The 22390-nt window shown below is 41.0% G+C and overlaps 2 protein-coding genes across 2 annotated transcripts in view; both read left to right on the forward strand.

Annotated features, from left to right (window-relative positions):
- The window catches only part of ttyh2l (tweety homolog 2, like), a 39724-nt gene extending 27252 nt beyond the window's left edge, over positions 1-12472 (forward strand). The window contains exons 7-14 of the mRNA XM_074656516.1: positions 2846-2915; positions 3011-3066; positions 5628-5720; positions 5811-5903; positions 7935-8077; positions 8210-8395; positions 8482-8560; positions 11255-12472. Of these exons, the coding sequence (XP_074512617.1) occupies positions 2846-2915; positions 3011-3066; positions 5628-5720; positions 5811-5903; positions 7935-8077; positions 8210-8395; positions 8482-8560; positions 11255-11335 (801 nt within the window). The 3' untranslated portion in view covers positions 11336-12472. The remainder of the gene's footprint in view (positions 1-2845; positions 2916-3010; positions 3067-5627; positions 5721-5810; positions 5904-7934; positions 8078-8209; positions 8396-8481; positions 8561-11254) is intronic.
- Positions 12473-14028: 1556 nt separating this feature from the next.
- LOC141781017 (charged multivesicular body protein 6-like) lies at positions 14029-21433 on the forward strand. Its single transcript, XM_074656517.1, has 8 exons — positions 14029-14242; positions 16580-16689; positions 16990-17077; positions 17992-18078; positions 18486-18551; positions 18851-18931; positions 20904-20997; positions 21135-21433. Exons 1-8 carry the CDS (start codon positions 14177-14179, stop codon positions 21182-21184), a joined length of 642 nt encoding a protein of 213 aa, XP_074512618.1. The 5' UTR covers positions 14029-14176; the 3' UTR covers positions 21185-21433.
- The last annotated feature ends 957 nt before the right edge of the window (positions 21434-22390 follow it).

Here is a 22390-nt window from a genome sequence, read left to right on the forward strand (position 1 = left end):
TTTTAGGTTTATCAACTCCGCTGTAAACAAAGCTCTTTCTAGCATTAATTACCGCTTTCTTCAAAAACTCTTCTTTTGTTTGTCTTTCACTCCTCCTTATGTCTGACAGATTGCTCTCTCTCTCTCTCTTCCTGTCTGTACACCATGTGTTCAGCACATCTGGGCTTAGTGTGTTTAATGGAGCCGGTATTAGGGGCACTGTCTGGGGTACAAAGAATAACCCCCTCACTCCCGGCATTCCGCCACTCCCACCGTCTCCTCTCCTCCATCTTCGTGCCTCCTGCAGATTATCCCATCTGTGGATTATCCCACAGGAATTTTACATCTGGACAGCTGTTTTAAGTGAGGCATGGGGGAAGAGAGAATGAATGAGCGTTGACAGCTGATTTTACTGAAATTAACTGCACAGGCGTGAAATGTAGAAATCTCCCGTGGTTCTCTGTCAATGCAGAGCTTCTCTGCAGGTGTAAAACCACATTACCGATATCTCGGACTGTGCCTGTGGCTGAGTTTAGCCCATTTTATTAGAACATGAGTACAACATGAGTGTAGCTTTTCTCCAGCATAGGTGAGCTGAGGTAAATGTGCTGTACCCGCCTTATTAATAGGTACAGGCCAGTCGTCCACACAGAAGTGGATTATCAAAGTCTTCAGTAGAAGAATTTGAATATGGGACCGTATGCAAAATACACACAAGTCAACTTGTTGCACCTGCACATCATTACTCAGAAACTGCATGGTGCAAAAAAACATGGTGCATCTTGAAAGGAAGGTAGACGATGGTGGTGTCCTAGAAAATGCTCATAAATTTATACATATTTGATGAGAGACGAAGCATAAACAAAATGTCCCCGCTAGTATAATGAGATAGAGATGAAGGGTAGCATCCTAGCGGTGCCCGACGCACACCATGCTGTACAGTTTTTTGCTGAGAACAAATGTCATGTGATCGCGGTCGAGTTTAGAGAGATGTTGGTGATGTGAAACTGAGGTGGAAGAAGTGTAAATATAGCTACGGGAAGGAGAAATTAAGGTTAGGTAGGCCTACTTTGTGTTTTGTCTTGCTTTACAGTTGTGTTTTATTTTGTTGCATCCTGCATTTAATCATCACATCATTTGTTTTATTATAACATAGATCATTACTTTGCTGCAAAAAAGATACTTTTAGATTGGAGCTGACATGAAAAGCAGCGGACGCGCAATTATATTAGAAATAAATGACAGGGCTTTGATGTTTGATTCTGCATCACAGCATATTTCTTGATCCCTTTGAACTGGATCAATTTAAAACAGCAGCCTGTTATTTTCCCCAGCTGTCAATTATGCATGTCTGTGAGAAATTATTCAGTTATTTTTTTTTTTTATCGCCTTCTTTTAATGTGTTTCAGGGAAGTGCACAGAGAGTGCATGACCTTGACCCCTAATTGTTCATGTATGCACATTAGGAGGTCTCCATGGATGCATTTAAGAGCATGAAGTAGATTTCATCCATGGTCATCGAAGCATGTAATGCTCTACATGATCAATACAGCATGACGCGTGTTCCTACATACCACACATGTTTCTGTGTGCTTGATTAAAACATGTGTGTGTATCTATATGTGTGTATTTATATGTGTATGTGCATGCTGCTGTATTGCACAAGTCTGTGGACATTTGTGTGAATACTTTAATTTCAAAGGCTCAATCACTCCACAGTTGATAAAAATCTTTGTGCAAAACAAATAGTTAGTGTTATTGAGAGATTGTCTATAACTGCCCAGTGCAAATTCAGTTTTACACAGCACAAGAAATTGGATCTAGTTCATGGCTTGAATAAATACTAAGATTAAAGGAGCAGTGTGTAACATTTTGAGGGATCTATTTGCAGAAATGGAATATAATATTCAGAACTATGTTTATATTAGTGTATAATCACCTGAAATTAAGAATAATTGCGTTTTCATTAGCTAAAGCCGGGTACACACTTCACTAGAATCAAGACGATTTTGGGCCAGATTCCTTTTCTCAAATCGTAAATATTAAACATGTTCAATTTTTACGATCGGATATCCTGTTGTGTGTGGGGAACCCAGAGGAAAGCCGATGATGCAGTCACGTGGGAAAGGACGATAGCTAATTGAGTACCAAGCTGACTGAAGTGGACAACCACTGCCGCGGTTAATGCATGAGTTAATGCAGAACGCAAGGCATAAATTAGTAGTAAGATGGACCACAGAAATGGAGGACCAACTTGTTAACTTGTGGCAGCAACGCATGTGTTTATTTAATGTGTCTCCATGACTTCATCCATCCATCCTCCATACTTTTCAGTACAAAGTAGTGCAAAAACTAAGCTAATTCTTCCTGCTACATCCGCCATGTTTGTTGATGTTTCACTAAAGTCACGTTTGATCGCGAGAGATTTTGCAAGATTTACGTTTGTTGTTGTTCATGAAAGAATCTGTTAATGGTACCGCCAGCTGCAGTCTGACTATCATTGCTCCTAAAGTAGTGTTACTATGGTAAGGATGGGTTCTGAACGAGGCGAACAGCGTAAGCACGGTTTTGGACTCGGCGGCTCACGTTACCGCAGTCTTGGAAAGGGAGGAGTGAGCGGAGGGGTACTCAGTTGGTTGCAATCTGCAACCACACCACTAGATGTCGACAAAGCCTCCACACTGTACCTTTAAATGGTGATAAAAATGTTGCAGTACAAATAGTTTGTGTTGTTGAGAGATTGTCAATAACTGCCCAGTGCAAATTCAGTTTGACTCAGTTGCAGCAGAAGAAATCGGATCTAGTTCATGGCTTGAATAAATTCTGAATACCTGCAAGATTAAAGCATGTTGTTGTCTTCCTACAGGGCACCAGTGACTTTTGTGTGTCTCCAGACAAGTTTATTGTCAACCAAACCAAGGATTTCCTCAGCGCAGGTAATTCATCTCCACAGATCCCAGCTCTCTGTCATTGACTGTTATGACACAAAGCTAATCTCTCTCCCTGTCTCCCCATTTCTCTCTCCCTTCAGATATTGCACACTATTATTTGTTCTGCAGCCCGAATCTTCCAAACCCCTTCCAACAGGTATTGACAACATGTCCAAAGTCTCAGCTGTCTGTTTACACATGTAGTTGTTTACCGAGAGTCACACACACCGGAAAATATATTTCTATTTTAAAATTTTTCCTTGTGAGAAGCCAAGCTGCTAGATCATCATCATCATCGCGCCCTAATCGGATCAGTTAGGAAAAAATGAGCCCCCAACGCTAATTTAATTACTTAAAGTGATAAACTTTGATCAAAGAATATTCCTTTTTCATATGTGGGTCTCCAAAAATTAGCCGTATCTTTTACCCTGTGCATAATCTCCGCCTGGGGGTGCTCTCACTAGCAACATTTCTTAGTTATTTATTCAGTTTACTGTATATCATGCATAAAGGCAGCTACTGTTTAGAGGCAAGTGGAAAATCCTGAGGAAAGAGGAAGAGGAGTTAAGAATCCTGATTTATTTAAAGACATCAGCCCATCACTACTTTGCAAAGAAAGATTTAGGCAACTCGCACTTTCCAAAGAGGCTAATTATTGGTGCTTGAAATGAATGTGCATTCAAAAGTGCCTCAAAAAATAACTATAGAAATGATACAGCTGTCACACAAAACCTGTGCAGAGGTGAGCAGCACGACCCTGCAATTTAATCCATGGCTGCTATTCAGGAACCGCTTCTTTTCAAGGCCAGCAGATTTAGATGTATAACCTTGTATTATAAGCACAAAACCCCAGTTGTTTTTCATTGTATTTCTTAATTAGAACTGGTTCACATCTAGATGTCTATTACAAATACGTCAGTAAATATCCCACTTGTGAATTTTTAAGCTTTTATGTCTGAAAAAAAGGAGGTTGTTAACAAGTGGCTAAATGAGAATACTAAACATCACCGCGCCGACTCGTCCGCCTTTACAGCCTCGTTGAGTGTACTCGCGCTCATGCGACCGTGGTGTAGTTAGTTTATAGCAGTGGTTCTCAAACTTTTTCTGTCATTCCCCTCTTTGGAGCAAGAAATAATTGTAAAAAAAATAATTTATGGTGCTGTTGGATTGCTGCTAGATCGCCCCATTAATACAGGTGCGTGCGGGAGAGAAAACACTTTGTAATTGCAGGGAAACTGTTGTTTTTGAAAGGCTGAACAACCAAAAATATGGACTGAAGCAGAATATTTTGTTAGATAAAAACATGTTGTGAATTTTGGAAATACAACGTCCTCTTTATTTTTTTTTACTTTTGGACTGAGGCAACTACAGAGACGGACGAAGCGCCACATTGCTCGCTCTGTGTGTGTTTGATAGAGAGGAGGGAAGAGAAGGTGGAAGGTAGACTCATGTTTTTGCAAGTTTAATAATAATTGTAATGTCAACGTTATGAATGAAGCTTCAAACTACTCGGTGCAGCCCCCATATTTTCTTTTGATTACCGTCAGATGAGCACGTTGTCTTGTTCATCTCCGAAGGATCGACTGCTTTTCTTTCTGTCCCTGTCCATTCTGTAAACCTACAGACCGTCTGTCTGAATGAAACCCGTTGCTATCATGGATGTAGAAGAGACGATTTGCTTACTGTTCCAACGTGAAAAAGATTCCAACATCACATTTTCCCACGGTCACCCGAGGGGGGCGCACCCCACAGTTTGAGAACCACTGGTTTATAGCCCAACGTTAGCTTTTTAATTCTGCCGATTGCATTCACACTTCAAAAATCACAAAAGTGGTGTTCATTTGTGGATCTTGCTTAACAAAACGTGTAAGTATTATAAACGTTTGTTTGCCACAGAGCTTATTTTCTACCATAACCCAAAACCAAACTTTCTGTTGAGGGAACCAGTCCGATGCTAACTTTCTGGTTGGCCTACAAAAATACGTCATCCCTGCACCACTCTGTTATAGTGTTACGGTTAAGGTCATCTTAATGTACATGACCGGGTGCACCAGATGATGTTTTCAAATTCATGAACAGGACGATGAGGTCGGCCTCCATGATCACCTAATCTATCACTGAACCGCAGTGTGAAGTCGCGGAGAACAGAGCGCTCACAAATGACAAGGTTCTCTTTCTTGAGTAATGATCCACCTTCACACCACAAACACTTCAACACGTAAGATAGTGTGATCCTACTACTCCTTGTGTATATTTATGTATAGTATGTATAGTGTAGTTTTAATGAGCAGCACTGTATCTGTATGGCATGTATTGAGGATGAATCCATGACCAATAATTGTTAAAAACCCTCATGCTTTGTTATCGTCGCAACATCCATTTAAGGATTAAAATGACGCCTGTTAAGTAGGTAAAGATAATCTTTTCCTGTGATGGCCTAGTTGATATAAATATTTGTCTTTTGTCTGTGCTTCAGATCGGGTTGGGTGGGGGGGTAATGGGAGGGGGGACGGTGATTGGTGGGCGAGACGGTTGGTGGCTAATCTGGGCCTATCTGTCTGGAAAGAAGTGTGTCCGCTGTTAAGCGCATTATAAAGCCTTCTTTAACACCAAATTACTTGTTGACATGCTGCTCCCAAACAATGCTCCTCTTAATAGGATCCTCTCTTTGTTTGCTGTGTGTGTGTGTAATGTTTGTGGGCGATTATGTTTTCGCAGTCTTTGACAATCTGCCAGCGTTCTCTGACCACCATGCAAATCCAGATCCAGGGCTTGCTGCAGTTCTCGGTGCCCGTCTTTCCCACCGCTGAGGTAAGTGGCTGGCTGACGGGGCTATTACACCACACGAAGGAAAAATGTGTATCATTTCTCTACTCATTTTTCTACTACCTTTTTATACAGAGAGACCTTTTGGGGATCCAGCGACTGCTGAACTCCTCTGAGTTCAGTCTACACCAGCTAACAGCCTTGCTCGACTGCCGCGGGCTACATAAGGTAAGGTCAGATTCCGACCGGGACACTTTTTAATAGGGCTGCTTTGTAGCATACCTAAAAGCCGCTTAGATGAGCAACTTGACTGATTTTTCAACCGTATCGCTATGTACTTCTCATGGACCGACATGTTTATACACACCGTTGCAAGAGTCAGTACACTCTCTATCAGCTAGAGTAGCTCTATTCAACACCCCCACTTTTTTTTCTCACTTTAACTTTACGTTTGCAGGTTTCAGATTGTCAGAGTTTTATCTGAAAAGGGAATAAGACGTCTCAGAGCTGAAATGAGTCATTCTCGCTGCTGTGATTGTAACATCAGATGTAGGCTTTTAGATCGTATAACTATTATACGCTGCATGTACTGTAGGTGTGTGTGTCATTCTTTAACAAAAGCAGAGAGATAAAGGAAGGTGGAGGGTGGGGGGGATTGGGGACTGTATTGAAAATATCAGCAGGGTGGTTTGGTGAGCAGGGATGTCAACATGCATGCCAGTAATATAGGCGATGTGCATTAAAATGCTCCAACAGACTTTAAAGGGGACATATCATGCTCATTTTCAGGTTCATACTTGTATTTTGGGATTCTACCAAAACATGTTTACAAGCTTTAATGTTCAAAAAACACATTATTTTTCTCATCCTGTCTGTCTGAATATTCCTGTATTCACCCTTTCTCTGAAACGCTCCGTTTTAGCGCCTGTCTCTTAAAGACGCCCTCCCTAAAAAGCCAAGTCTGCTCTGATTGACTTGTGAGAAAAATATGGTGCACCTTTGCAAAGGTAGTTCTGAAACTCAGGGTGGAGGTACTCACAATGGGGGGGCGATATATTCTAATGCAACGTATCTTCATACAAAGGTTCGTATGATATATTACGAAAAGTTATTCCTCATTTTTTGTGCGTTTTCTGCTCCAGACTTTTCAAAATAAACTTCCAGTCTTCACAGGAAACAACTTGGTTAGGTTTAGGCAGGTTTAGATCATGGTTTGGGTTAATATAACACTGGAAGTGGCGTAACTTAAGTACGGAAGTTACGTGACAAAATAAATCAACGTTGACTTCTTTTTTCAAACGGGGTACGAACGCCGGTCTGCTGGGCCATCCACCCCAACCTCCTCCTTACGTGGCATTTGTCGTTCTTTATACTTCCTGGTTCACGATTACGTGGATTACATACAAATTGATTTTGTGAGATATATATGAATTAAAGTGCATTTGCTTTTCGTAAATATAGCACCAAACTGTGTATGAGAACAGCCTGACATGTGACATAGGAAGGGGAGCCAAATCTGAATGGCTTATTGAATTACATGTTTTCTCATCTAGACAGCCCACAAAAAAACAGACTGGGTAGTCTTATTTTACAGTTTGTGGGTTGGTAGGCACTCCAGAAACCCAAATGTACTGTATGTGCACAAGCACTGAAAAAGTTAGTTTTTCATGATATGTCCCCTTTAAATAATGATCAATAACAGCGTCAACACACACAACCACGCATATGTCAAGGCCGCTCACAGAGCTTGTTAGTCATTACTCAAATATAACAAGCAAAGCAAACAAAGAATGCATTTGTACCATGCATGTCATCAGAGTAACATGAAGGTCTCGGTATGGAAAAAAAGACTGCATTGTGTTTGTGTGAAAGTCTGCATTTCTGTCATCTCTGCTGTGAAAGGCTGCTGTTGCTTTTTCCCCTCACATCAGCTACAGTAAGACCGAGTTCACATTTAGAATAGAGATCTAATGTTGTTCTGATATATACATGAATGAAAGTCAATTAAATAGCACCAATAAGTGACGTAAACAAACATGTTTTGCAGTCCATCACTGTGTCCATGTCATCTCTGTCTGTAAAACGCTAATAAATCATATTTTTTTAAAAACTAAATTTATGTATTTAATCTCTGTGGTTCAGAGGAATAGTTATACACACCTAATCCACTGAAGTTCTCTTTGAAAAAAGGTGTGAAAGGTAATATTTTTTTGCTGGACACTGACAATAACTGACTGTACTATGTGTCCATTCTCCTAGGACTACCTGGATGCCCTAATGGGTGTGTGCTATGATGGGGTGGAAGGGCTCCTCTACCTCTCTTTGTTTTCTCTGCTGGCTGCCTGTGCACTCTCTGCCATGCTGTGTGCGATTTTCAGAGTGTGGACACTAATGGGCAGCAGGTCAGAACCAGGCGACCCCCTTATCCCATTACGTACTTCGCCCACAATGTACAAAGTGTTAACGCACGCACTTTCTCTGTTCCTGTCTTTGTGCGTGTGTGTGTTGTGTACGACTGTACCGCTTTCATCCAGGGACAAAGAGTATGACGACATAGACGAGGAGGACCCGTTCAACCCCCAAGCGCGGCGGCTATCCTACAACCCCAGAAGGTCCAACATCCACAGTTTCTGCAGCTATACCAGCAGCCTCGGTAGCGAGGCCAGCCTTCACCCGCCTCCGCTATCTGCCTCTAATGTCGTGCCGCCTCCCGAGTACATGTAAGATCAACAGATGACGGCAGTGTATACGTATTTGTGTCTTTTCATCTCTTACTACCTTCCTTTCCCCTCTCTTTCCATCGCAGGAATCAGTCCATGCTGTTCGGAGGGAGTCCTCGATACGAGAACGTGCCGCTGATAGGGAGAGGATCCCCGCCTCCCTCGGTGCGTTGGCCCTATGAGGCTCTAGTGTCCCTAGTGTGATGACAGTGATGGCACTACTGACCTCAACACTGCTGTACCACTAACAGAGAGCATGCATAGCAGCACCACCAACATAACAACACAGTATATATAGAGCCTCACACTGTCAACACTTAGTGAGGAGAGTTTGCACGTGATGGAAGACTGCCCTCTGCTGGCCACTGACTGACATGCATACATTTTATAGCCCAGAGCCATCTCTGTATGCGAACACACACTCTCACTACTAACCTCTGAGCATAATGTTCATGTTTCACCACAGCCTTGGATTGTATTTCTAATTTTTTACAAATTAATGGTTAACCCTCTGAGACCCACAATAGACCCGTTTTTGACTTGTTTTTAGGGAGGTACAGGAGGTCTTTAGGGGGAGATACATAGAAGTGGTGTACATCAACTGAAAGCTGTAATTAATTAATTAATTAATTAATTAATTAATTAATTAATTAATTAAAATGAATTGTGAAAGTGTAAAGGGCTTAAAACATTATAATAGAAGTATATGATGGCCATTCCCATCCTCACTTATGTCTCATACTGTATGTTGTTGCAGCAATTTTGGGGTTGATACCATTTGTTACACAGATTTAACCATTTCTGACAACTCGAGAATTGATAAAAAATGATCAATAATCCCTCCAAAATACCACATTAAGACACTAAGACCTTGAGGAACACCACAGAAGAAGCCATGCTGTGATTTGGGATCAAAACATTTTGACATTTGGAGATTTCTGCAAGAATTGCATTTTTTAGCAATTGGAAAGCCATCCATCCTCTGAATGTTCTAGGTCTCTAGTTTGTGACTGTAAATTTTCATGAGGCTGTGATTATCCTAGAGGTCACAACAGGTATTATGACATGGGTGTTACCAATGGATTAGGACAGATATGGATTAGGTTTTCTAGTTTCCTTCACTCTAACTCTAAAACTCAACCTGCTACAGCCTCTGAAAGACAGTAAAGTTGGTCAGGATTGTCCCCGATCCCGCGGGTCTCAGGGGGTTAAGACTAATGCATATATTATGCACGTGTGAAATAACCATGGTGTTTGTTTTGAATAAAGCCAGTGCAGGTATCTAGTTTTAATGGTATAACTCAGAGTCTGTAAGCGTGTGGTGTGTCTCCAGAGCTGAGGCTAGATGATAGATGACGCTGGTAAATCCACAGTTAAAGTCTCTTTTATGTGAAGTTTCTTTCCTGTTAAGTTTTCTGTTTGCGTGGCTGACTCATTGCTTGAACTGCATTCACAGCAGAGACGTGAAAACACCTTCTGAGGGAAAGAAAGAGAATGTGGACCATTGATTAAAATTTTAGTTTGCCTCTTTGAGACACATTTTTTTGTTTGTTTCGAGTTTTTTTTGTGATTCAGCTCTGCAATGCATTTTACTCATGCTTTCATTTCTCAAGAAGGTATCTTACCTGCTGAATATTGACCAGTGTTTTTAACTAACCCTTTTGTTATGTTCTTTTTTTTTTACTCAGACTTTTAAATATCGTAAGTTTTTATCGCTGTCTAATTTCTTCCTGATTTTGTTTGATTTCATTTTCATTCCACTCCTTGAAAACACACTGTGGGCTATAACCTCTGTAATGACGCCGTTTGCTATGCAGAATGTTTTTAACCTATAACCCCAAAGACGCCCTTAAAGCTCCATACAGTACCTCAGCTGTGCGACATTTGACCTTCCGGCACTGTTTTATCCACAGAGTGTTTTATGTGAGTGTAACTTATTCTGTGACCCCCTGACTTATGCCCTCTGTCTCTCCACTTGCTCTTTAAAGGGATAGTGTGGGTGTTTCTGAAGTGTGGTTGTATGAGGTACTTATCCATAGTCAGTGTATTACCTACAGTAGATGACGGTCGGCACGCCCCCCAGTTTGGAGAAGCAGACAGGAGTTACCGCACGGAACCAAAGTAATGTATTGCCGTGGACGGGGCCGGCAGTAATACGTATTTTAGACACCTAAAAGAAAGGCCCACCTAAAAAAAAGCAATATCTATATTTTGAATATTATCACCGCTTTACCTTGCCGTCAGAAAGCTGTAATGTCTATGTTTCCGACGGGGAAGTGAAGCCGTTATCTGTGCCAAAGCAACCAGACTCCATTGAAAAACAACCACAGCAATTTTACCTTGCAGATCACAGGAGTTGCTGGATTACCACAGCACAAACAAACTAACCGATTGAGGCAGCGGTTGACCAGCAACCCCCGTATTCTGCGAGGCAGAGTGTGGTGGCTTTGGCTTCAGTTCAGTCGTAAAGGGCTGTCTGATGGCAAGAATAACCAGCAAAAACATTCTAAATATAGCGTACACTTAAACTGATATTGATCTTTTAGGTGAGCCTTTCTTTTAGGTGGCTCAAATACATTTTGCTGCCTGCTTCTCCAAACTGAGGGCGTGCTGACCGTCATCTACTGTAGGTAATACACTGACTATGGATATGTACCTCATACAACCCCACTTCACCCGAACTATCTCTGTAAGTCCCCCGTTACATTAACATACCATCCCAGTTCCACAACCTCCTCATTAAAGAGCAGCTCATAATTAAAAGAAAAACTCTTTTACTCATGTTTAATTAGATTTTAAAATGCTGTTGTTTAAATGCAGATGAGCTAAATTGTGTTTTTCAATCGTTTCCCCTTGCAGTACTCGCCCAGTATGAGGACCACCTATCTATCTATGACTGACGCCCAGATCAGACACTTTGGGACTGACTTCCAGGTGTAGCCTGTTGCTTCCTACTGACTCCTTTTCAGAGAAGCACTGTCTGAGACTCTGGGTTCTTACCAAGGAGGCTGTCTTCATGGCATAATCCTGTTTTACGGGAGCTGCAGCCCGCTGTCCCAATCTGAGACATGAAAGAAGGCCATATGAGGCTATTACCTCAGTAACACACCAGTGCAGTGCTCTGAAAGCCCTGCATGCAGTTTTGAACAGAGACGGCCTGCACGGGTTCATCCCGAGACTGTTGTTGATGTTGTCATGATGTATGGAAACACTATTGCTCCAATATAAGAATTTCTATGAGACAAATAGAGAGCGCTTGAACTGATTGGATCGAAAACTGTTTTTTACTTTTTTCCTGTATTCCGGGGGCCTGCATGGATATGATCATGATATGATATGATGTGAAGTGGGATGGCTGAATATGACCCATAGACCTTCCATAATGGGCATTTCGATTTTTTCAAAAATCCCAACTCTTTGAGAGTAATGCAATTCCTTCATATTTAGGCCTTTGTGTCATTTTTAATGGTGCCATGTGAAATGAAACACCAAATTTTCAACCTTTCTAAATAATAACAAAAAATGAAAACCATACCAGATATTGCGGTTTTGTTATGAAGAACCAAAGATGCAACCAAGTTGATATTTGTGATTATTTTTCTCTTTCTAGGTAACTGCCACAGGTTTACGCATCTCGTTGTTCTGTATTAATGTATGACCAGCTGATCAGGGATGAGTCAAATAGTCGTAGCTGAGGGGTTTCTTATTGTTTTGCTACATCTGCAGACCATAAAGCAGTTGCATGTGGGTAAATCCCCCTGGACTAAATAAACGCAACAGATTGGGATTTAACTCACTTCCAGGCATTTTCCAGGCAGGAAATTTAAAGTTTGTTCACAGATCCATCTCTGTATGTTATGAATGAAAGATCGTTCTCTTCGGTGTTGGAGAAATCTGCTGTATGCTGTTTTCTATGTTGGATAACGTATCAAACTGAACTAATGTTTGAATGCTGTACTGAATTGTATTCTGCCTCCACTCCATAAAACATCTTACAAATAACTTTAAGAGAGATGTTAGCAATGACAGCTATGTCTTGAACAGAACACAACATTAAAGAGTAACACCGGGCTGAAATAGCAGCGTCCTCTCTGGTTGAAAGTTGAATGCATGCATGTGCTTAAAGGTACAGTGTGTAGGATTTAGTGGCATATAGCGGTGAGGTTGTAGATTGCAACCAGCTGAGTACCCTTCCCCTCCCTTTCTAAGCGTGTCGGAGAACTACGGTGGCCTTCAGGTAATGTAAAAACGCAAAAGGCCCTATCTAGAGCCAGTGTTTGGATTGTCTGTTCTGGGCTACTGTAGAAACATGGCGGTGCAACATGGCGGACTCCGTGAAGAGGACCCTCTCGTGATGTGCGTTCCAATACCCATACTACCATACTAAATTATTTAGTATGCCAGAAACAGATGTGCCAAAAGATTAAGTATTTTGTTATTTGTGAAACCTATACTAAAGTATGACTTCACAAGATGCTCCACGTTCCTCATTTTCACACACGCTGCTCTATTTCCCCTCTAAAATAACACGTAATATTACTACTTTATAATATTATGACTTTATTCTCATAATATTACGACTTTTTTTCTCTTAAACTTGTGACTTTATTCTTGTAATATTACGCCTTTTTTTTCTCATAAACTTCTGACTTTATTTTCATAATATTACAACTTTTTTTCTCGTAGACTTATGACTTTATTCTCATAATATTACGACTTTATTCTCATAATATTACAACTTTTTTCTCGCAAACTCATGACTTTTTTCTCATAAATTTCGGACTTTATTCTCATAATATTACGATTTTCTTTCCTCGTAAACTTCTGACTTCATTCTCATAATATTCCATTTTTTTTCTCGTAAACTTGACTTTATTCCCGTAATATTATGACTTTATTCCCATAATATTCCATTTTCTTTTCTCGTAAACTTATGACTTTATTCCCATAATATTATGACTTTATTCCCATAATATTACGCGTTTTTTTCTCATAAATGTATGACTTTATTCTAATAATATTACAACTTTTTCTCTTGTAAACTTATGATTTTATTATTCTAATATTACACCTTTTTTTCTCGTAAACTTATGACTTTATTCGAATAATATTACGACTTTTTTGTCGTAAACTTATGACTTTATTCTCGTAATATTATGACTTTATTCTCGAAATATCAGATGTAATTTTTTTTCCCTCAAAGTGGCCCTATTATTTTATAAATTAAATTAAATTATGAATTTATTACCATGAAATTTGGGGACCTGTAAAATAAAGTGTTACCCAAATGTCTTATATCATAATCCAAATGAATGAATCTAAAAACTACCCCACTTTGAGAATCACTGGCGCTACTACAGCATCCTCCAGCATGTCTTCCTCATCAGCTCTCAGGTGGGTCATTTTCAGAACATGTGTCTGGTCGCTGTCCAAGGTGCTGATCCTGGAGCACCCCGGGGAGCCTGGAGCTGTCCCAGGTACCCAGATATAGTCATCGGTACAGCAGGCTACTATTTTGACGGGATGTGCTGCTGCTGATATATGATATATCACAACAGTAGTGATATGGCAGCTCTATCAAAATGATAACATTGGAGTCAAACACAACCGCGTTACTGTCCTGCCTCGCTCGCCGTAGCTACACTGTGGACATGGTGGTAGTCGGTTAGCCTGCTGCTAAAGCCATTACAGGGCTGTCTCTATTATCATGGCAAAATGTTCGGTAATAAGTAATACTTTGCCTGTTGACGAAGGAGGACGTGGAGGGGATGTGGCTAAATAATGGGAAACGTTTTTGGGAGAAAGAGTCGACCTTCGCGTGTAACGGAACAAGACAAAGCCATCTTGGTGAGCTAGCAGCTAGCTGTTAGCAGATTAGTCCTGTTAACATCAACACATTAAGGCTACTGGCTGTGTTAGCAGGCTGCAGAGAGCTGCACAGAGCTGCACAGGGCTGCAGAGAGCTGCACAGAGCTGCAGAGAGCTGCACAGAGCTGCACAGGGCTGCAGAGAGCTGCACAGAGCTGCAGAGAGCTGCAGAGGGCTGCACAGGGCTGCAGAGAGCTGCACAGAGCTGCAGAGAGCTGCACAGAGCTGCAGAGAGCTGCACAGAGCTGCACAGGGCTGCAGAGAGCTGCACAGAGCTGCACAGGGCTGCAGAGAGCTGCACAGAGCTGCAGAGAGCTGCACAGAGCTGCACAGGGCTGCAGAGAGCTGCACAGAGCTGCACAGGGCTGCACAGGGCTGCAGAGAGCTGCACAGAGCTGCAGAGAGCTGCACAGAGCTGCACAGGGCTGCAGAGAGCTGCACAGAGCTGCAGAGAGCTGCAGAGGGCTGCACAGGGCTGCAGAGAGCTGCACAGAGCTGCAGAGAGCTGCACAGAGCTGCAGAGAGCTGCACAGAGCTGCACAGGGCTGCAGAGAGCTGCACAGAGCTGCACAGGGCTGCACAGGGCTGCAGAGAGCTGCACAGAGCAGCAGAGAGCTGCACAGAGCTGCACAGGGCTGCAGAGAGCTGCACAGAGCTGCACAGGGCTGCACAGGGCTGCAGAGAGCTCTGGCTGCAAGGCAACACAGATGATGCATTTTACTGTAATCTAGCGTTAGACAGAAGTCATTTGTTGGGACTAGCTAGCTCAGCAACCTTTACTATCAAAAGAGACATTTTAGGCAAAAAAACAACATTTGAGCATTGTGATGAAGGTTACACAGTTTATAGTCTAAGTATATAATATATAAGTCTAATGCAGTGAGGGATGAAGTGACAATGTGCGACGGAGTGTTAGGGCCACATTGAGGGAAAAACATCTGAGATTTACAGAATAAAGTCATAACATTACTAGAATTTTTTTTTTAATATTACAAGAATAAAGTCATAACTTTACTAGAAAAAAAGAAAATAACTCGTAAAATTACTACTTTATAATATTGACTTTATTCTCATAATATTACAATTTTATTCTCTTAAACTTGTGACTTTATTTTCATATTACAACTTTTTTCTCTTAAACTTATGACTTTATTCTCATAATATTACAACTTTTATTCTCTTAAACTTGTGACTTTATTCTCATAATATTACAACTTTTTTCTCTTAAACTTGTAACTTTATTCTCATATTACAACTTTTTTTCACATGAACTTTTGACTTTTTTCTCGTTATATTATGATTTTATTCTCGAGATCTCAGATTTATTTATTTTTCCCTCAATGTGGCCCTAATACCCCGTCGTACCATAGACCTACAACAATGATAAATAAAACATGAAAATGTAAACAAAAAACAGTTATTCATTTCCATTTCTATAAATCCACAGGGAGCCACTGGAGAGGAGCTGAAGAGCCGCAGCTTCTGACCCCTGAGCTAGCAAATGTTGTACATTTGTGTCTGTGTGTTGTGATGAAGTGTAACAGAGCTCCCTGTGCATTGCAATGCAGAAAGTTAGCCTACTAAACAGTCATGTAATGCATTATTACTTTGGTGAAACTTAACTGCTTTGACACATTAACGGATATGTGGTGATTCTAACGTTTTTAGTTTAGTTTGCAGTGGGACATTTGCAAAAAAACAAGAAGCATCAGCTAACACAGTAAAAAAGAAAAGAGCTAAACAAAGTGTAACAAAATATGAACCATTTAAATAGAAGGAAGTATAAAAATAGGAGCAGTATATACAGTATTGACAATAAACAGACTATTAAAAAAAATTGCACAAATGGAAAATGGTATTGTACAGTGAGAATGAAATGAAATTCCACCTGGAAATATTGCACAGTATGAATTACACCTGAGTAGTACTAATGATAATGATATTGCACAGTCATTATACAGTATAGTGCAGTTATTGTCAGTATTTGATGTGTAAGTGTAATTGGTCTACTGGGAGCAGTGCTGGTTGTGGAGTCTGACAGCTGCAGGAAGGAAGGACCTGCGATAGATAGAGCTCCTTCACACACTTCGGGTGGAGCAGCCTGTCGCTGAAGGAGCTCTCCAGTGCTGAGATGGTGTCCTGCATGGGGTGGGAGTCATTCTCCATCATGGATGACAGCTTAGCCATCATTCTTCTCTCTCCCACCACCTCCACTGTGTCGAGGGGGCATCCCAAGACAGAGCTGGCCTTCCCGATTACTGTGTAGTGTTTGTTAAGAATATGTCTGACTTTGTGTGTTTTGTTTTTTTTGCTCAGCAACTGAAGCAGCAGAGAGATAAACTGAAGCAGTACAAAAAGAGAATCACCCTACAACTGGACAAAGAGCGACTTCTGGCAAAGCAGTTGCTAAAAGATGGCAGGAAAGAGTAAGCATAAAAACAAATAACATACCACTCTTTTCAGTTCAGATCTGAAACAATATCTATCACCATGTAGTCACAGCAGACACCACTATGGTTGACCAAAGTGCAGCTTTAAAAACCTCTACTGACAGAAAATACTGTACTTTTATTTATTTGTTGTATCCTACTTGTAATGTAATTAAAGTTGCAGACCCCTCCACGAGCACAATAGCATCATCTGTATGCAATGCTACGCACCTTAAAAAAATACTTACTTACTACTTTTTGCTGTATTATGTTTCTCCTTTTTATTTGTTGTTGCAGAAAAGCACTGCTGCTTCTTAAGAAAAAACGATATCAGGACCAGCTACTAGACAAGACTGAAAATCAGATTTCAAACCTAGAGCGCATGGTAAGTTTTGTGAGATTACACGGTTTGATGTCATCACGTTTTAAGTCACCAAGCCAACCAACACCCTTCTCAGTCCAACTCGTCACATACCGCCCCCTTGGCGTCACTTTAGGACCAGGCACCAAAACCACTATAGTTAGGTTTAAGAACTACATGGTTGGGCTTAAAACTTCTACGTTTGTACAGTGAAAATGACGCTGAACGTTGTGAACACGGGACACGAACGATCAGCTGATTGTAAAGTGAAAATGTAACGTGACGCAAGGGACATGAAAGTCTTGTGTTTGTTAGACCAATCCGCCTCCCCTCCTGCCCGCCCGGCTTGTGTCTTTTTGCTCCTTAAACTACGTGACCACACTCTTGTCGCACTTTCTCGGAGCATTTACTGTCGCCGCGGATGGGTTTACATCGTAGTTAATGCGTTTCATAACGGCACTAAGGGGTGCCTTGTGCGGTGGTGGTGTCAAACGCCGATGGCTGTGACAAAGCCTCTGTATTTGATGATCTGGGGATGAGAACGGGTTGAGCCACCGCTCATGAGTGTTTCAGTTTTATACTTACGAGGAGAAGGGTTCAACGTGATATAAATATTAAGATAAAAAGTAAAATCTTCCAAAATCTGCTCACTCATTTTCTGCTTACTGATTTCCTGCCAAAATCCAAACTAAACCTGAGCGTCAAAAATGTGTAGAGAATGATCGGTGCTGTCATTATGAGTAATGAACTTGTTTTTTTATAGTATATGGCTGTCTCAAATTCAATGTACTTAGGGTGTATTGGTGTTGAAATGCCATATATAACATAATGAGCCACTAGGTAGTCAATGCATACTATTTTTGATCACCCATAATGCAGTTTTTGTTTGTTTGGAATTTTGCAATTTAATGTTTTTACATGCTAATATTTGTGAACAGGTTCAAGATATCGAGTTCATGCAAATTGAGATGAAAGTCATCGAGGGGCTCAAGGTTGGCAACGATTGTCTGAAGAGTATGCACGAGGTAAATATGCTTTCATGTTTCTTTTCCAGTGTTTAGAAATATGCTTTTCACATCCATGTGATAAGAATACCCCCTTAAGCTTTAGATACGTGAGTGTACACTTCAACAATGTCAAAGTTTCCACTGATAAACATACTTTATTTAATGTGATCCTTGGGTGAGGACTGAGCAGCGGAGAAAGCTTGTGGTTTGTGTTGGCATAGCTGGTGCACATTGTTTGAAGATTAAGGGATTAAGAGGCAAAGCCTTGACTACAGCGGTGTGACTGCTGCACATCCTTGGATACAGTGTGCAGATCTCGCTCAGGAAATTCACAACAAGCCAGCCGGAATATGTGGAAATCACTTTTCATCCAAAACAATCAGTTTTCTTCTGTAATATGAGCTTCCTTTTCTTGTTTGTGACAGATCATGTCAATTGAAGACGTGGAGAGAATCCTGGATGAGACCCAGGAAGCAATTGAATATCAAAGGGTAAATGTCTGCTTGATGTCAGTCAAACACACCTTTACATTGCTTTTTCGACTACAACCAGTATAGTATATGTTTATATTAGGTATAAGCTATCATATCAACTAAAATTACATTATAACTGACAAGCAACTACTTTAATTATTTCTTCATATTACAATATACCCTATGTTTAGAGGATGCAGAGTGCTGAAATCAAAACTTTCCTAGACATTACATGGATAACTGTCCATGTTTTCGGTTAGTCAGCAAAATCCCTGAGCTGTCAGCTGTCACCTAACAATTTTTTTTTGCTCCTGCAGCAAATTGATGAAATGCTGGCTGGAGCCCTGACGCAGGAGGACGAGGACGCTGTTTTAGCAGAGCTTGAAGCTATCACTCAGGTGGGTGCTGTGCTGCATGTTTAACCTTTGAACATTAGTGGGTCCATTATTTTTATTTTTTTTTAGGTTTTTATATCATTCTGTAGTTTCCCAGTGATGTCCCTTGTGTATTCAATGTATTCAGTTTGGTCAAAGTATGTATGTTTTGCCATCGAAATGCTATTTCCCAAGCCCTTCTAAAAACCTTTTTCCCACGTGACCTGATGTAGGTTTCCGCATGATGACGCTGCTACATGTACAGTATATACACAGCCTTATAGTCAATGTATTAACGTCACATACAGTAACTTAGATGACGGTCGGCATGCTCCCAGTTTGGAGAAGCAGACAGGAGTACCGGCACAGATGTTAAGCAACGTACTGCTGTGGACGCCACGTTACAAACAAACCAACCGATCGATGCAGCGGTAGACCAGCAACTCCCATGTTCTGCATGGTAAAATGACTGTTTTTATGAATGGAGTTTGGTCTGGTGGCTTTGAAGACAGCGATATACTGTATATAAGGGCTTCAGTACCCCGCCAGAATGGGCTGTCTGATAGCGAGGTAAAGGGAACTGAAGCAGTTATATCGCTCTCATCAAAGCCACCAGACTACATCACAAAAGCAGTAATTTTACCAATTAATTTAATCCAAACCAACCCTTTTAGTTATTTCCAAACAAGCTTACTTTGACTCAGCTAGTGCTAGCGTTCACATTATTCATAACCTTATTAATTAGCTTCGGTTAGCATACTTTGGTAACCTACGGTACTGCTTTTTGCACCAGCTGAGTGGGCGTTTCCATTTGAAAAAGACAGCACAGAACGCAGATGGACCTGCCCTTTAACACAGAGAACGTGTGCATGATCTTTCCCTGTAACACCCCACTTCACATTAATCGTGACACACACACACACTGAGGCCTGGTGTAACTACAGGCTTCAGCTGCTACTTACTGTAGCGTTTCCACTGGAGCAGTGCTGTTGTCAAATCTGTGATTCAGAGTTGAGTCAAGTGCAGATTTCATACCCAAACTGCATGTTGGTATTTTGACCAGATTTGTACAACATCTGTCTCTCGAGGAGAGGAGTAAGTCTGGCAACGTTAGAAGCCACAATATCATTATTTGTATGTAATAACAGGCTGTATAATTGTTGTGGATATGAATTCGGTTGATTCCTAATAATTAAAACCTCAGCAGATTTTTCCTCTTTTGTGATCTAGTTATTATTCCAAATGACACACACTCTCAAGCCTATCAAACTGCACAAATTATTATGTTTCACACTTGAACACAGACACAGATTTGAATTCCAAGTCTTCTCAATTTGACAAAAAGGCAGCAAGCAATGTAATATTCCTTTTAGCAGTTTATCTACAAATGTTTTGGATGTGCCACCCAACAAGTTTGGCTTAAATAACTTCTCTCTACTTATATATGTGACTTAAAATCGAAAATGCAGCCTATGGGGCTGATCACAGAGACACGCCGCTAGAAACGCATCACCAGCAAAACCATTGTTTTCCTACGGTGCAACGCGCCTACAGTGCGCTCCTCTCTGGCGACGCGTTTTTCAAGCCGTTTTTAAACACACAAAAGTTAAAATAGTCTCAACTTTTCAGAGCCAGGGCTCGTTAATGTCACACTTGGCCCAAGCAACTAATCAAATCAAGCAAGAGGCGGTCTTAACTACTTTACCACTTCCTTCCTGTTTTGATGCCAGTAGGGCTAGCTAGCTTTTGGACTGTGGGAGGGAAGGGGGAATTCATATCTCATGTCGTGGTAGTTTCATGTAGACTACTGTCTTTGAGAGAGAGAAACCACATTTTTCAGTTAATCACATGTGATCGCAGCCCCGCTTCACAGGTGCATTACCTGTTTTGCCAAACGCCCTTTGCCAAGAGGCCAGGTTGACAAATAAATATTTTTGTGCTTTTCTAGTTGATCAGTGTAACTTCTATTGTTACCATGTGCCCTGTACTGAAACAGGGAGAAGACGTAGCACTTCCAGAGGTCCCCACTGAGCCAATACCAGAGGTACCAGAGGTACCAGAGGTCCCAGAGGCAGCTAAAGCTGAACCAGGTACGGGTGTTTTTCTTATTTCACCTCACAAAGCATTCCTTCACACTTCATATATATATATATATATATATATATACTTGTACAGTAATTCATGACAGACTGATCATATTTGCTTTTTCTTTGACTCTCTTTTCTAGAGAGGAGAGAAGCGAAGAACAGGCCTGACAGAGAAATGTTGGCAGCCTAAAACATCTGTGGTTGGGAGTAGGCTGTCTTTGCACTGAAGGGCGCTGTGTTAATTTCAGTATTTCATCTTTAAGTGTTAGCAGGTGAAGGCGGGACCTGCAGACATCGGTGCACATTCACACATTTTACAGGATCAGCACTGTGTCTGCACTCTGAGGTATCATACAGGCAGTGAAATGTTCAATTTCTCATTTTTAGATGTTTTACACATTAGTTGTTTTCCATATTAAATCGAGCTGTGGCAACAATATATTCTATTGGCTTTTCTTTCATAAACTTTTTCTCCTTTTTAATGGTATCAAAACAAGTAAGGTTCTTTGGCTGTATTGTCACTTAATACCATAGTATTTTGTTCATATTTCCAGCTCGTGTGTATCATGTTTTCTCCAGAAGGGGGCACTCCATGCTAGTTTGTTTTCTTGACTCAACAAAACAGGTGTGTTCATTCACATCCCACCAGCACGGTGTGTGTGTGGCTATTGACAGAAAGTACAAAGCTCATGTTGCTGATATGTGGGGGATGTTTAGACAAGAAAGCCAGTATAGTATTTACAGTCCTACACTAAGTGGGCACTTAGACGCTAATTGGCATGTACAATGAAACTAACGCAAATTATCCACTGTGAGAAAAACATCACCCATGGTGTTACTGAAAACAGTTAAGAGTATGACTCTCTTATACAGACTTACGCCATGCAATTGTACATAAAAAGTTCTTTTGTAAACAGAAACAGGAGAAACTTCACAGGCACGACTGTACAGCACATCATTCTGTGGGTTGCTCAGATGATAGCAGCAGTGTGCACAAAGGCTTTAACGGGCAGTAAACAACAAAATGCACCTCGCTGGTCTGGACATGGTACACTCGGGGGCAGGATGCATCCTGTAAATCTGTCTTTTTGGCTGGACTGGTTTCATTTAGAGCAGCCATTCTCTGTCCAAATGATGCACGAGGGAAAAACAAACAGGTTTTATTTGCTCCTTTACTCTGAAGACAAAATGACAGGGCCTCTTCTCCGATACTTAATCACCTTGTGTGTCTACAGGCTAATTGTCTTAGATGGATGCAAACTTAGAGAACTGTGTCTTTTAAGCTCATCGTTACACACACTAGAAGTGTCAATATAAATAGGCAAATATATAAATATACTTTTTCCGGGGCAAGAACTGTATTTACATATTGAATGTTATTTGTAGAGAAACAAAC

Source organism: Sebastes fasciatus, chromosome 13 (genome assembly GCF_043250625.1).
Source record: "Sebastes fasciatus isolate fSebFas1 chromosome 13, fSebFas1.pri, whole genome shotgun sequence".
Classification (NCBI taxonomy): Eukaryota; Metazoa; Chordata; class Actinopteri; order Perciformes; family Sebastidae; genus Sebastes; species Sebastes fasciatus.